This window comes from Plectropomus leopardus, chromosome 21 (assembly GCF_008729295.1).
Source record: "Plectropomus leopardus isolate mb chromosome 21, YSFRI_Pleo_2.0, whole genome shotgun sequence".
NCBI classification, from domain to species: domain Eukaryota; kingdom Metazoa; phylum Chordata; class Actinopteri; order Perciformes; family Serranidae; genus Plectropomus; species Plectropomus leopardus.
In genome coordinates, this window is record NC_056483.1 from 10,732,172 (window position 1) to 10,747,080 (window position 14,909).

General features: G+C 38.5%; 1 protein-coding gene across 1 annotated transcript in view; it reads right to left on the reverse strand.

Annotated features, from left to right (window-relative positions):
• Nucleotides 1–833: 833 nt before the first annotated feature.
• Nucleotides 834–14,909, reverse strand: part of flt1 (fms related receptor tyrosine kinase 1) — a 37,091-nt gene continuing 23,015 nt past the window's right edge. Inside the window, exons 12-29 of the mRNA XM_042510881.1 lie at nucleotides 14,621–14,729; nucleotides 12,371–12,673; nucleotides 9,940–10,086; nucleotides 9,731–9,862; nucleotides 8,152–8,258; nucleotides 7,551–7,686; nucleotides 6,104–6,208; nucleotides 5,907–6,020; nucleotides 5,332–5,420; nucleotides 4,791–4,875; nucleotides 4,475–4,572; nucleotides 4,264–4,386; nucleotides 3,107–3,218; nucleotides 2,817–2,916; nucleotides 1,715–1,820; nucleotides 1,484–1,581; nucleotides 1,144–1,213; nucleotides 834–953 (exon numbers count right to left, since the gene is read on the reverse strand). Coding sequence (XP_042366815.1) covers nucleotides 834–953; nucleotides 1,144–1,213; nucleotides 1,484–1,581; nucleotides 1,715–1,820; nucleotides 2,817–2,916; nucleotides 3,107–3,218; nucleotides 4,264–4,386; nucleotides 4,475–4,572; nucleotides 4,791–4,875; nucleotides 5,332–5,420; nucleotides 5,907–6,020; nucleotides 6,104–6,208; nucleotides 7,551–7,686; nucleotides 8,152–8,258; nucleotides 9,731–9,862; nucleotides 9,940–10,086; nucleotides 12,371–12,673; nucleotides 14,621–14,729 — 2,154 coding nt within the window. The remainder of the gene's footprint in view (nucleotides 954–1,143; nucleotides 1,214–1,483; nucleotides 1,582–1,714; nucleotides 1,821–2,816; nucleotides 2,917–3,106; nucleotides 3,219–4,263; nucleotides 4,387–4,474; nucleotides 4,573–4,790; nucleotides 4,876–5,331; nucleotides 5,421–5,906; nucleotides 6,021–6,103; nucleotides 6,209–7,550; nucleotides 7,687–8,151; nucleotides 8,259–9,730; nucleotides 9,863–9,939; nucleotides 10,087–12,370; nucleotides 12,674–14,620; nucleotides 14,730–14,909) is intronic.

A 14,909-nucleotide genomic window follows, 5' to 3' on the forward strand; every position in this document is an offset into this window, starting at 1 on the left:
TAGAATTTTGCAGAAACGGCCAAAAACACCATAAAAATGCATGTTGAAAAAATGACCAAAAAGGCAAGGCTATAGTATGGCAAAAATGTCAAAATATGACATGTCCCAAAAACAGATGAAAACACTTCAAAACNTTTGGGACATGTCATATTTTGACATGTCCCAAAAACAGATGAAAACACTTCAAAACAGCATAAAATAGCGTGCCAAGACACGCAATGGCATAGAATTTTTCGAAAAGGGCCAAAAACACCATAAAAATGCATGTTGAAACAACGACCAAAAAGGCAAGGCTATAGTATGGCAAAAATGTCAAAATATGACATGTTCTCAAAAAAACAGCTAAAACCACGTAAAAACAGCATAAAATAGCGTGCCAAGACATACCATGGTATGAGAAAGTTGCAAAAATGGCCAAAAACACTATAAAAATGCATGTTGAAAACATGACAAAAAAGGCAAGGCTATAGTATGGCAAAAATGTCAAAATATGACATGTCCTAAAAACAGCTGAAAATGCTTAAAAACAGCATAAAATAGCGTGCCACGACATGCCATAGCATAGAATTATGCAAAACCGGCCAAAAACATCCCAAAAAAAGCATGGTGAAAAAATGACCAAAAAGGCAAGGCTGTAGCATGGTAAAAATGTCAAAATATGACATGTCCTAAAAACAGCTGAATAAACTTCAGAACAGCATAAAAATGTCTGTCATAGTCATCTACCATAGTATCAAAAATATTGTGGAATGCATGCAATATTATTGTGTGTTCTACTGTGGGATGTTGACAGATAATAAGATATCTGGGCAGGTAGGAGGCAAGTCAAGGGCTCACTGGTCAGGTATTAAAAATTGCCACCTGCTGAGTTTCCTGCTCTTGGTGTTGTAGTTCCATGTCAGACGCCTCAGCTCCTCAGATGGTAGGACCATGCCACTGTCACTTTGCTCATCCTACAACAGAAATGATGCAAACATGCAGCTTATCAGAGCGTGACAGGGTTTCGAGTTTTCATCCTTTTTTTTTTAACTGTTTCTACTGAAATTAGTTAAATTCCGACAAAGTGAGGATGCATTTTTGTCTCATCCTCTCTGTATGCATGTTTGTGCGTGCCTGCAAGCAGAAGTGGAGGTGTTGTCTTACATCAGGGCTGTCTCGCTTCTCGCAGGAGAGTTCCTCAAACGTCTGAAGTGTGGCCATACCCCTCATGTAACTGGATGGATTGGATTAAGATTAAAAAAAGAAAAGAAAAAAAGCCTGAAATTTCTCAACATGTTTGTTGTTGTTTCTGAATAGACTTTCTATTACCTCTCCTGTCACTTTCACATCTGCACCTGTCTCATTAAATTTTCTCTTTTTTTTTTATTATTATAGCACTTTTCCATCATACATAAGATTTGGTGAAGTGAAGTTGTGCTGGCTCACACCTACATGGTGTATATTCAGTTACATTGTGATTTTATTTTCTTTTGTGTATATTTACCTCAGATTTGTGACTGCGAGCGGGTTTTCTTTGAAGGTCTCACTGCGACCAGTGTCTCCAGTTATGAAAGAGCCCAGAGGAATATAGTCTTTTCCATCCTGTTAAAGAGAAGAAACAATTCAGAGTATTTGTTCGACATTTTTTGTCTTATTGTGTAATTATATATACATCGAGAAAATAAATTGTTGGACAAGAAATAAAGGAAGGAGTGAGATCCATAAAAAGCCAGACCTGCTGGACCCTCGCTTGTAGCAGGTCTCCCAGGGTCTCCACCAGGTCAGTGAAGGTGGGTCGATCTGAGGGACTGGCCTCCCAGCATGACAGCATTGTGCTGTAACTATACACACAAACATACAGGTGTTAATGTTAATCCCTCTCTCTCTCTCTCTCTTTCTTTCTCTCTCTGTTTAAATCAGTTGTTCCAAACTGGTCCAGCCAATGGTTCTCCTTAATCATTCGGTCATGATCTGCACATAAGAGAAATGACCACACATTGAATTTTATTTGACAATGTGAATAATACTTGGGCTTCAAAAATAATAAAATAAAACATATTGCAAGAATGTGGTGCAGTTAGTTAAAAACAGGGTTGTTTGTAGGATTTGTTTACATTGGGAGCTTGAACCCCTGTGGGCACAAAAGAAAAGCAATTTAAAAAAAAAAAAAGAAAACATGCCTTCCATACCAGCGAGCCCGTGGGTTTGAAAGGCATATTGTCTTTTTTTTCTTATTTGCGCTTTTTTTCCCCACTTAAAATTTAGGGCTTTTTTTTTTATTTAAAATTTTGGATCATTTATAAAAAAGACCATTTCTTTCTCTTCAATTTTGTTTTGTGATTTTCCTTTTCTCTCAAATGTTTTGGCAATGTTTTTTTTTTTTTTTTAATTTTTGCAAATTTTTAAAGAAAATATGCCTTCCAAACCACAGGCAAGCTTAAATTAAAAATGCCAAAATTACACCATTTATCACAGCCAGAAACTTTAAATATAGATATAATAATTGGATTTTCAAATTTCTGACAGTTCTTGAAAAAAGAAAAAAGAAAAGAAAGAGTGGTGGGATTCCCTAAGTCACTCAGAGAGGCTCAAGGAAAAATGTCTATAGCTTGGGAGGATTAAAAAAAGAAAGCCCAGACAGTCAGTTTTTCACAAACTTGACAGGGTTGTAGTCAGTTCAGAGTAGACCCATGATCCACTTTTGGATTGCAACCCACCAGTTGGAAACTACTGTTTTAACTGATGCTCTTCCCCCTTGACCCCATATTTGCTACTGTATGTCCCTGCCTCCCTTACTGACTTCAGTAGGCAATTGTATTAAAAATGTATGCACCCACATCTCAGGTGTACTGTATTCAGGTGCTCGCATCCTTGTTCCCCCCTTCAGTCTGTGGCAGAACTCTTCATCTATGTGCAGACCAGGGTACGGGGAAGCTCCTATTGGACAAACACACACATCAATATATGAACATACCCAACCAAAGAATGGGATCAGCTTCCAAACGTGGTTTTAAAAATGAAAGATCATAAGGTTGCAGATATTTGTTGCAGGGCTTTTGTACTGTGTTTGTTATTTTGTCCGCTCCCTGGGTCATTTGGACCGAAACCATGTTGAGTGGGCTCCTACCCAAAGAGAAGATCTCCCACAGCAGAATGCCGAAGGACCAGACATCACTCTGTGTGGTGAACACTTTGTCAAAGATGGACTCTGGAGACATCCACTTCAGAGGGAGACGAGCCTATCAGCCAATCAGAGGAGCAGAGTCACAAAAGGCCATTCTGAAGAAGCATTTAAAGTTTAGTTTTTTGTAAAGTCATCCTTTGGAGGAATAATGTTATATGATCTTTGTTGCGCAAAAGAAAAGGCAAGGCAGCTTTATTTGTACAGCACATTTCATACAACAGAGCAATTAAAAGTGCTTTACAGAGCAATAAAATGTAAAACATAATAATTCATTCAGATTTACAATAAACTAGCAAAGTGAGAAGATTTAAAATGTAAAATAATAAATAAAAATCACCATTAAAATAACAGAAGTGCAGACAAGAGGTTCAAAGATAAAAAAAAAAGATTATTTTTAAAAATGACTGAAAATTGAGTTCAAAAATGTCCTGAGAGTCCTAGAAGGCTCATATGTCACAATCATGTCGAGATATATTCAAGTGCTGAACCATAATGTGATTTAACACCAGCAGCAAGATTTTAAAATTAATTTTCGGAGTGACAGGTAGGCAGTGAAATTCACACTCAAAAAGATAATTTGTATAACAACTTTGTTTTTCTCACAAGCCTCCGTGGTAAACAAGGGATTATTCTAGTTTAATCAAAGTCATAGGGGTCTGCATATAATAACAATATAAAAACGTGTTAAAAACTCTCACACAATTTAAACAGTATAATCCAAGTCTGTCTAATTCAGTCGTATGCTCAGTACTTTCAAAAAATGTTTTGTTTTTGCCTGTAGTGGGTATCTTTTTAAAAAGTGGCTGCAAAAGCTGTTTATTTTTGTAAATGTAAACAAAACAAAACAAAACGATTCACCTATTTTTATGACTAAAATAATCTTAAGAATTCTAAAATGCGACATACTAAGAAAAAATAAGTTGTTTAATGTTTTAATGTTGAAATACTGAAAACAGCACTGTGAACACAGATTTTGCTTTCAGTGGTGAATTTTCGCGGTATGTAATCTGTCATTTTGAATAAATAAATTAATAAAACAAAATAAATAAATGCTAGTGTGGACATTGGATTTTGGAACCACATTGCTCACATATACTCACATCTCCCTTGCGGACGTAGTCAGGGTCTTTGTAGATGTCTCTGGCCAGGCCAAAGTCACAGATCTTGACCACTTTATTGTCAGAAAGCAAAATGTTCCTGGCTGCCAGGTCTCTGTGAATACACTGATGCAGAAACACGGAGACCATAAATAATGACACACTTGTACCAGCACCTACACACACATTTGCTCACAGACATCAAGCATCAGACCTTCCGAGATGCCAGAAACTCCATTCCTCGCGCCACCTGGAAACTGAAGGAGATGAGATCCTCCAGGAATAAAGGAGAGCTAGAGGCAGATTTGGGATCTAGAGGAAGAAAGAGAGGGGCAAGAGGGTGTAACTAAAAAGTTTAATCATGCACAGACATGACTGATGACATGATTTTTTGTGCATGTGTGTCTTTGTGTTTACTGTGATGTCTTTGACTGTCTACATTGTGTGTGTTAACTGCTCTGAGTGTATATTTGAATATACAGTGAAAACAAATTCCCTCCACTGATATCTAATTTGAATCTAAATCTTACCTGGGTCGTTCTCTTTTTGGTGACTTTCAACCAACTCAGACATGCTGCTGCCACAACCTGGCCCTCCATCCTTTTCTCCGGCCGGCTGAGATACGGGAGAGACTCAGTTAGTTGTTAACAAACATTGTATAACAGAAAGTGAAATTTATGACCCAGTTAGAATTAAGTGTCTTCTGACACTTAAGGGTTTTGGTATTTTTTTAAAGGGAATTTCATAAACTTGTTTTGCTCTGTGAAAATGGCATTTGAGGCCACAGTTTGTATTGTTTATTAGAAATTAAGGAAGTGGACGTCCTGCTTGAGAACTGATAACATCTTCGAACCTCAAACAGATTGCAGAAGTGAGTTTTTGAGTGTATGATTTTGTAATTGTGTGAAGCACAAAGGGGCAATTTCTTTTTTCTCAACTGCAAGGAGAAGTGTGGGGCACACAGGCATGTGGGAACTCTGTCTGCACGCCATGGAGATCCTGTTTTAACGTGAAATGTGGCTATCGTGACAGCATCTTTAATAATGTGTTATTAAATATAATCACACTCACAGTGTTGTGCACAAACACCTCTCTCTTGCCCTTCAGGAAGGTAGACAGATTTCCATAGCGACAGTACTCAACAATAACCATCAGCGGTCCTAAACACAAAGAAAACACACATATATATTATGACACAGGTGAGGGCACAAACACATATAAATACTTATACAAGCATTGACAAGCTCAAAGTGCACCAAAGTGCTTACACATTAATATGAATGATAAGGAACTTGTGCATATAAATAGGCCTGTTTAGAGCAGTGGTTCACATATGGTGGGTTGTGGTCAATTCTGAATAGGGTGCAAGTCACTCATGAACCTGTCAAGTTTGCAGAAAAACACTCTTCGTTTTGAATTACAACCAATTTCTGCCACAGAGCTTTTATTTTGTTTTATTTTGGTTTGCTTTTTCTGTTTATTCTTGCAATAGGTTTCATTTTTGTGTTATCTAAGCCAACGTGTTTGTGAAATAAAATTGATAATGTGGTTCTTTATCTTTTGTGTTGACCTTAAACTAATAATTGTTACTGGAATATTTGGGAACCACTAATTTAGAGCACACATGCATGGAAACATACACACACCTCCCGGCTTGGTGCAAGCTCCCAGCAGGTTGACTACATTCAGGTGATGTCCGATGTGGTTGAGGATTTTCAGTTCAGTCATCAGTGCTTTGTGTTCACTGGCTGTAGCTCCCTCTAGTGGACAAAAAGCAGAAAGCGTTGCACAAATGTTTTTTGCACAGAGTGAAATTTTATTCTCAGGATACCAGATCTTGTACCTTTGAGCATCTTAACAGCCACAGTCCTGCAGCTGGTGGCATTGTCTATACCGAACGCAGCTGCCTGCATCACCTTACCAAAGGCTCCACGGCCCAGAGGCTTCCCTGAGAGAGAGAGAGAGAGAGAAAGAATGTGAGTGATGCTGACAGGCAGGAAAGGGAGGTGTGTTTTTGTGTCTAATTGAGCTTCTTTAATAATTACTATTATTATCATCCATCCTGGACGTGAGACGCTGATAAGAGAGTCCATCTAGATGAATCCCACCCTAGTGAGCTGATTAGTTCCAGTCAACACAGTTTACACACACACCCCCTGCTGGAGTTGATTAGCTCAGCAAAGACAACACAGACACAAAGTCTGATTAATGGAATGAGAGTTACTCCCAATAATAATCTGATAAGACCTCTGAGAAAGTCCTTCTATCTGTGATGTTATCTTAAATACCTTCTCTCTCTCCTGGTGTAAGCATTACATTCTCAAAATCCTTCATATCACAAATCAAAGTCACTTAAAATCATCCATTTCGGAAAGACATCTGGAAAAAACAACATTTTGGTTTGCGTATCAGAGCAACACCGTTTAAGATCATACATAGAATACATATATCACCCAACCATAGACATCATTTTAGCTTATCTCTTTCCCACATATGCCTTAATAACAAGACAGAAACTGGCACCATAAGTGTCTCTGGTCATGCTGTAAACTTCAAAGAAACGTGTCTAATGTGCTATCTGAAAAAGAAAATATGTTGGGTTGGGAAGTGGAGATGCACCCAGTGTCCCTCATCTTTGGTCTCCCAAGCAGATATGCAACATAAAAAACATTTATATATTGCATTGTATTTTTATTTATGCAGCAAGGAAGAACATTTTATTGCAGTGAAATAATGAAAAAAGTACCAATGGTTAAAGGCTCTAAGAGAGTGATGTTTAAGTGCCATTAGAATACCTTGCACATGACAAAAAACAAAGCCAAAAAATGTCTCCTTTTTCACTGCTTGTATTCATTTGTCTTGATTGTGGATGTCAAAACATTGCATTTGCAAATAAAAAAGGACAATTTAAGGAGAAGAAGAATAAACCCTTGCGTTTACATTATATATATATATATTTTTTTTTACAACATTTTTAAAAATGTGGAAAACCTACCTGAATTATGTCTGAGTCTGTTGTCTCTGCCATCATGTTGCAGTTTTTTTTGTCATATTTGTTGCACATTATCATCGAAACCTCTAGTATATGAATCTGAGCTGGTGTTTTAGGTTTCTTGTTTGTATGTTTCTATTGTCTTTTGTATTTTATTCTCCTGCGTGGATTTCATAATGTGCCCATCTGCTACTTTTAAAGTTCTAATCTAATCTAACAACCATATTGCTTGAGGAAAAAAAAAAAAAAACGCCATCAATTTCTGCATTTCTTATCATCATAAAATACAGGAGTGTACCTAATTTGAGCCGCTCCCGAGGGAACTCCCATTGGTTTGGATCGTATTGCAGTCTCTCACACTGTTCCTCTATTGGCCCGTCTCCTCTGTCCACAATGATCGACAGGTACTCTGGTTTGCAGTTTGACCTGCTAGGCTTTGGAGAGAAATGTATGTGTTTTAAAAACCCACACCAGTGTTGTCCTAGCATTGTGTTTCTTTAAAAAAAAAAATCTGTTAAACATGCAAACAATGGGTTTTTTTTTCTCTGCCACAAAATGTTGAGCTTCAAACACACTGCACTCTAGGGAATTTATATGCACCAATTTGTGCCTTTTATGCATCAATTTATAGTGTACGTCTTTAATTTAATCAAAATAAAAGCCCTCTGCTACAGTTCCTAAATGCTAAGGTGGATGTGTCCCCTGCATACCCCCAAAAATCTAGATCTATGCATACCTGCCACATAATCAGAATTGTGATTTATGTAGTGCAAACTAAACTCTCCATATAGTTAAAAGGTAGGAATATTTACAATAGTACATAGTAAACCTTGGACATATTATGTACCATATATTTGTTTCATTATACCAGAAAACACTGTCATCTTGTCTGATCTTACCTGTTTCAGTTTGCGTATGAAGAGTGTGAGCAAGAGCCAGAAGAGGGTGGCCACCACACAGGTACAGGTAAGTGCAGGAATCTCCAGAAATGAGGCTTCTGAGGCACCTAGAGACACATCGAGACCACAAATATACATCACAGCTTCATTAGATTTTACATTAGATTACATTTACATAATATAAACAAACAGGCTGGAGTGAGCTGCATAGACTTTGAATATCATTGCCTTTATAATGCATTCATTGCAGTTAACTTCAAAATTGAGATAATCAGAGACAGAAATTGCAAATAAATCCGATGTTTAATCAGAGAATTACAATAAATCATTTTACTGAGGCGCTTGATGTTTTTTTTTTTCTCCACCCCTCCAAATGGGGGCACTGTGTTTACACTGTCACACCATGATCCATAAACACGATCATCTAACTTCCTCATTAAATCCCATCTTAATGTTTGTTTTTCTCATTTTAATGTGAAGAAGCAGAAACACTCAGCTCAATGTGGAGCCTCTCTGAGATGCAGGCCAGGCCCTTTCTGGAGGAAATAAAAACGGGAGACAGCTTCCTTCCTGACTGATCAGAACACAACAACACACAGCCACTCCTTCTCTGCAGACCCTGACTGTGAAGCTCGTCCACCACTTCTACCAGGGAACGATGCTCAAACTTGGGGGGGTGGCAAAAACACACAGGGGCCTGGCTGAATGTATAATTGAGTGTGTGTGAGTGTGAGCACGTTTTTATAATAGAGATTATATTTATTTTTGTGAAGATTTATTTTATTTGGTGGATAACCTTATTTTTTTCTCTGATTTTAGACAAATATATTAATTTAATTAACGGTAAATTCATATATTATATTGTGTGCTCCCCTTTAAGTTAAAATGAGGAACTACATAATGTGGTGCACCTTCCCTTTCAGGTCAAGGATGGTTTAGATCGGGAATGATATGAGAGATGTGAAGTGACAAATCACTTTGCTGTGTTCAGTTGGGTTTTTGTCCGACTGATGAAGTAGACATTAAAGTAATAGAGAAACCAAGAAGATGTTGTCCCCGTGCTCTCCTTACCCACAGCCCTTAAGTAATTCAACTCATAAAGCTGGAAAAAAAGCCTTATAACAGCTGTAAATAAGAACTATTCTTTATCTTCCCTAATTTTTTTTTTTTTTTTTTGCAGAAGTGTAGAGCCACTGGAAAACAGGGACCCCACAATCAGGAAAAATGTGGTCCTCTCAAGAGAGGAAAATGAGGATGTGTCTATGAATAAGGACAACTGAACAAAAGACTGGGTATGTCCCACATTGGTCTTATTTAAACAATGTTTACTTAAGAATTGAAGTAGCAATATCATCTCCCATTAAAAGAATTGACACACCACATGTATACATACTACGTCTATAAAAACAAAGTGACAAAGTGTACTATATGTCCAGACTATACATCTATTTACAGAACTGAGAACAATGGACATCCAGACATACCCATATATGGAAGAGTTCTACTGTTGAGAAGAAGTAAACACAGCCAATCAAAGGCAGAGATGCTTAAAAAATACTACGTGTTGACAGATGCTCACCGGTGACCCATATATAGGCAGAGCTCTCTGCAGATCCTCTGTCATTGGTGGCCTGGCACGTATAAAGGCCCTGGTCCTCCACTGCGATTCGATCAATATGGAGGGTCCCATCTTCTGGTGATATCACAATACCTGAAGGCGGTGGCACAAAGTCTTAGACACCAGAACACAGCTGCAGTTTGCATGATTATTCTCTATATTTTGTTTACCTGATCCCTGCGACAGAGCACGTTCATCCTTATACCATGTGATGGTTGGGGGTGGGACCCCTTCAGAGGGACAGCTAAGGATCACTGAGCTGCTGACGTTGACAGTACAGTCTGTCAGATTATTAAGCAGCAGAGGAGCCTCCAAAACTGAAAAAAAGAAACACACAAACCATTAATATATATGAAAGCCAAAGTTTGAGTGTGTTTGTGTAACTTTTGGCAAATCAGTGGTATAAGTACATTAACTCAAGTACAGTATGTACTTGCAATTGCACTTTACTTGAGCATTTCGATTATTTCAATCCATCACATTTCAAAGAGAAATGATGTATTTTGAACTCTCCCTAGTTTATCTTACAGCTACAGTTACTTTGTAGATTAAGGATTGAAGTGAAACAGGCAAGGTAGCATCGCCAGGATTCCCTAAAACAAAACTGTGTGATTTTTCCTGTGGAATTAGGATTATTGCTGAAAATAAACTGTGGCAACAGACCTCATTTCAGGCATCTAACCAATAACCCATTTTAAAAACCCATTGCCTTTAAGACAATGGAACTGGAAGTGCACAAATGCAAACTCATTTCTGAGATTTAGGACCAATTTCTGCACCACTCTCTGGGCCACTCACTGTTGGTCCTATTATGGCACAGTGCATTCTGGTAGTTATAGGTTTTCTACCTCTTAAATAAAAGCAAATGCTGCAGCCCTTTTCCTCTGTTTTCTCTGGTACTTAAGCACCTATTTCCTTTTCAGCAGTGAAAGACAATGCATCTAACTGGACAATAGTACAGAAAGTAAGTAAAGCATTTCCACTTTTCCAACTAATGAGCAGTTTACACATATATTCAAATATTATAGTATTATCATTCTGCATAATAAGGACTTTACTTTTGATACTTAAAACCTGCAGTAAATGATTACACTTGCAGTTATTTATAGACTAAAACACATCTGTGTTGTAGTGAAAGCAGTGCTATTTATTCCCATGTTTTCTGGACCACTGCCACTTTTGGATAATAACTGTGCAGTGGCAGTGACACATTTTTCCAGAAGTCTGGCCTTGGCTTCAACCTGTGAGTCAGCTGACGTTTAGGTTCTCTTGGGCCCTTTAGTCACCCTGAAATACCCCACAGTACAAACCCATTTCTAAAAAGCAACAACAATGTAGTATTTCATCATGTAGACAGCTTTTGGCCTAGTGTACACGATAAGTTGAATGCAGTTTTTTAAGTTTCCTTCTCGTGCACTATAATTACACTACAATACTCACAAACTATAATTAGATGACATTGCTCCCTGTGTCTCTAAAACCCTGTTTTAATTTTTTACTTGATCCCTCCTCTTTTTCTAGTGTTTTAGCTCCCCAACTTCTCTCTTTATGGTCGCCCTGTCTCTCTAGTAATTCCCTTGTGGGGGACCCTTGGGAGGAAGCTGACGTGTTGAGCCCTGATTGTATAGAGAACAGCAGTAAAAGACATGAAGAAAAGTCACTTAACCAAGGCGACTGATTGTTGTTTCCCCTATCTTCCTCCTGGACAACAATTGATGATTGTCCGCGGGGGCTGGGGCCTGACAGTGTCTGATTGGCTGATTGTTCCTCCGGCCCTGTGTGGGGGCCTGTAAATGTGGCATTGTGGGAAGTGCCATTGTGTGCTCTTCCTCCAGACAAGAGCTCATTCCCACGTGAAAGAGGTGCTGAGCTGCAGCGCAAGAGCAAAGGCAGGGTGGGGCCCCAGGAAGCTGAGGGGACCCAATTCCCAAGCAATGAAACTCTGTGAGAGAGGGTCAGTGTTTGTTTGTTTGTATGTATGTGCAACATATGTGCACAGAAAATATGGGGAAGCTGTGAGTTTTAGATATATAGACAGAGCAACTTAAATCTGTATTTAATTTAGTAATTAAGAATTATAATTAGGAATTAAGAAAATTGTTTTTAAGCCACAAGCTCAAGGCCCTAACGACTCACTTGGGGCCCCAAGACAATAAATATTAATATCAGGTATGTTCCAGGGCCCTTTTTCAGCTCTGGGACCGGTGAAATTCAGTACACATGAAAGGTTTTTAATTCTTGTAAGGGTGCAAAGAAAGGCAAAAATGATCTAAAACTTAACAGTAACTGAATAACCACTGAAATTTAATACCTAAGGATGAAATTCAAATGGCACTTAATTTAGAGCATTTCAATATTCCCCTTCGAAGTCACCAAGAAAAAAAACCTAATTACTAAAATTGAAGTGGTTGGGACTAAAACTTAAATTCAATAAAAGAAAATAACTAAAAATTTGCATACTGACTTATAAAAAAAAAAAAAATCAAACTAAAAACACAATCTAAAACAGCTCAATACAAAGGAGATAATTAGCCTCATGTTAATAAAAGACTACTGGCTCTTTGATGTTAAAGAGGAAGATATAAAGTTGTGACTACTCACTTGTGACCTCCACCTGTGTGTCTCGGTGTGTCTCCTGTCCAGTGACCAGGTGGCGGGCGGAGCATCTGTAGGCTCCAGAGTCTCTGGCTGTCAGGTTGCTTAGCAACAGGACCAGAGAATTAGAAAACTCTCCTGATGTGAGCTGCTGACTGCTCAGGCTACGGGACTGGGCTTCTCCTGTGTCATTCACTCGTTGCCATGACAGCGCTGTGTACAGGTACTTATTGGCTACACAGGTGAGATGGAGGTCTCCACCCTCTCTAGGCTCCTCCCTCTGGTTTACACTGAAGCCTCCTGGGACATCTGAGGGAAGCAGAGATGGATTGATGAGGGTGAAGAGGTGAGGGAACATGAACAACAATATAAACCTCTGCTGATCTCTTGTTTGATGAATAAGCCCTCTCAGTTTCTCTACATACGAATGTGGATCCTGTCTGGTGCCTGAAACCAGGACAGCTGATTCGACTGATCCTCCATTTTTTGTAACCTTTGACGACAGTGTTGAATGGCTATTGTGGGTAAAAGCAGCTAGTGGAATACAGTGAAAAGGCTTTTTATTTACTTTAGCCATTTGAAACTTCCCGTGGAAACGGCTCGAGAGTTTCCTGATGGCAGATAGTGTTTATCTTTCCCAAACACCCCAAGGCCTCCCGAAATAAAGCGGACCTGCCAGTCCAAGGAAGTGCGCTGCACGGGGAAGTGGAACGATAAGAGCCCCAGGTTCCTGTTTCGCTCTTGCTTACACACTAATAGCTCAGCACACCCTCATGCACAAACACACGCTCATGCACGTAATACAAAACTTTTACCTGTAGGTCTAGTAACTAATCAAACTTCATATCACACACAAATCTGCAGCATGTACCCGATGCACGTACTCTACCTTACTCTGCCAAGAAATTCAACCTACATTAATGTGTGTGATACCTTTATTTTATTCACAGTATGTTTTTTATGTATCTGGTACTAAAATATTAAATGTCTTAATATTCTTTAGCAAGTATCAAATTTATGGATATGAAAAGTTATACTAAACTATCTGAGCAGCTTTTCCCCAACTTGCTTTGCTTTGGGGCCACTTTGCAAAATGACAGGGGCCAGGGGCCACTCGCAGCAGCCCAATACATGTTTCTCGGATTAATGCACATTTCTGGGATATAAGAGTGTTTCTGTTTTTTTTTTTTTTTTTTTGATAAATCTGGGATTTTAGGAAATTTCTATGATTTTAGGACATTTCTAGAATGTTGATACTTTTCTACAGTTTTAGGATATTTCTATATTTCTGGGCATTTCTAGGACTTTAGGACGCTTCTAGGATTAGGCAAATTAGGGATTGAAAATAATTTTCTCTGGAATCTGTTCATCTGTGACTACAAGTGTAAGTTATATGGTGCACTGTGCATGAATGTCTCTTTTTTAAGAAAAGTGAGAAGAATTAATTGAGTCATTTACCTGTCTCAGGAGAGGTATTAGACACACCTGCAGGAGTGAAATGGTACAGCCTAAACTGTCTCCTGCTGATTGGAGGCTGTGTTTAAGCAGTTGCTTCGGGCTGTGACAGGGTTGGTTGGATGCAAGTGTGTATTCATTTGCACATTATGTAAAGTTATGTTTATTTAAGACAAACTAACTGTTTATTTGCTTTATTTTTTTGTTGTTTGTAAATATTTTTAGTTACGTGTGTACCACTTTTTTTTTTTTTAACAAACCATTGATTGAGATATATTGATCGGCTTTCTCTGGTCTGCCTCCTACCACCTCCCAATCCACAGTCAGCAACATATAAATGTCATCCGTGCATGCACTTTTGGAAATTACAATATGAAGCTCTACTGTTAGTAAGATGCTAGCTCTTACTTTATTAGTTGGGACTGAAAATGTGTTGCTCAACTCACTCTGCTCTCCCCTTATTATGGCTATACAGGAGAATCAAGATTATTTTATGATTATTTTCCATCTTCACTCATTATTTTGGATAAAATATCACTTCAGAAATTAATTGCAAATCCAAAAGTGACTAAGCATCAAGTGGATCAGCTGATATAGGCCTTGTTTAATGTTGAAACTGAGGAGGAGTAAAGTGAGAAAACCAAGCATATAACAGAGAGAAGACCAACACCAGTTGTAAAACCAAAATTCTTAGGAAATGAAAGGGAGAGGGAAAAAAATGAAAAAAAATTTCCCAGATGTTGGGTATAAAAAAGAAAACGCCCATGAGTTGTAAATCCAAGGAAATGATTCAGTGACTACCTGTGACGTAGAAGTGGATGTCCAGCTGGTCTGTGCCTGCAGAGTTGGAGGCAACGCAGCAATAGACACCAGACACAAAGGCCTCTGCCACAGTCAGGACTCCCACTGTCTGTGGAAAGAACAAACATCCGCATGAACAAACCGGCACTTTGCACACTATGAAAAAAAGGCACACTCACACATTCATACACACATTTAATGTTCAGGCTCATTACCTCTACCACTGATGGCAGGAATCACATTTTCCATGAGCCCACTTAGGAGACAATAGGGGTCTCTGAGCCAGACC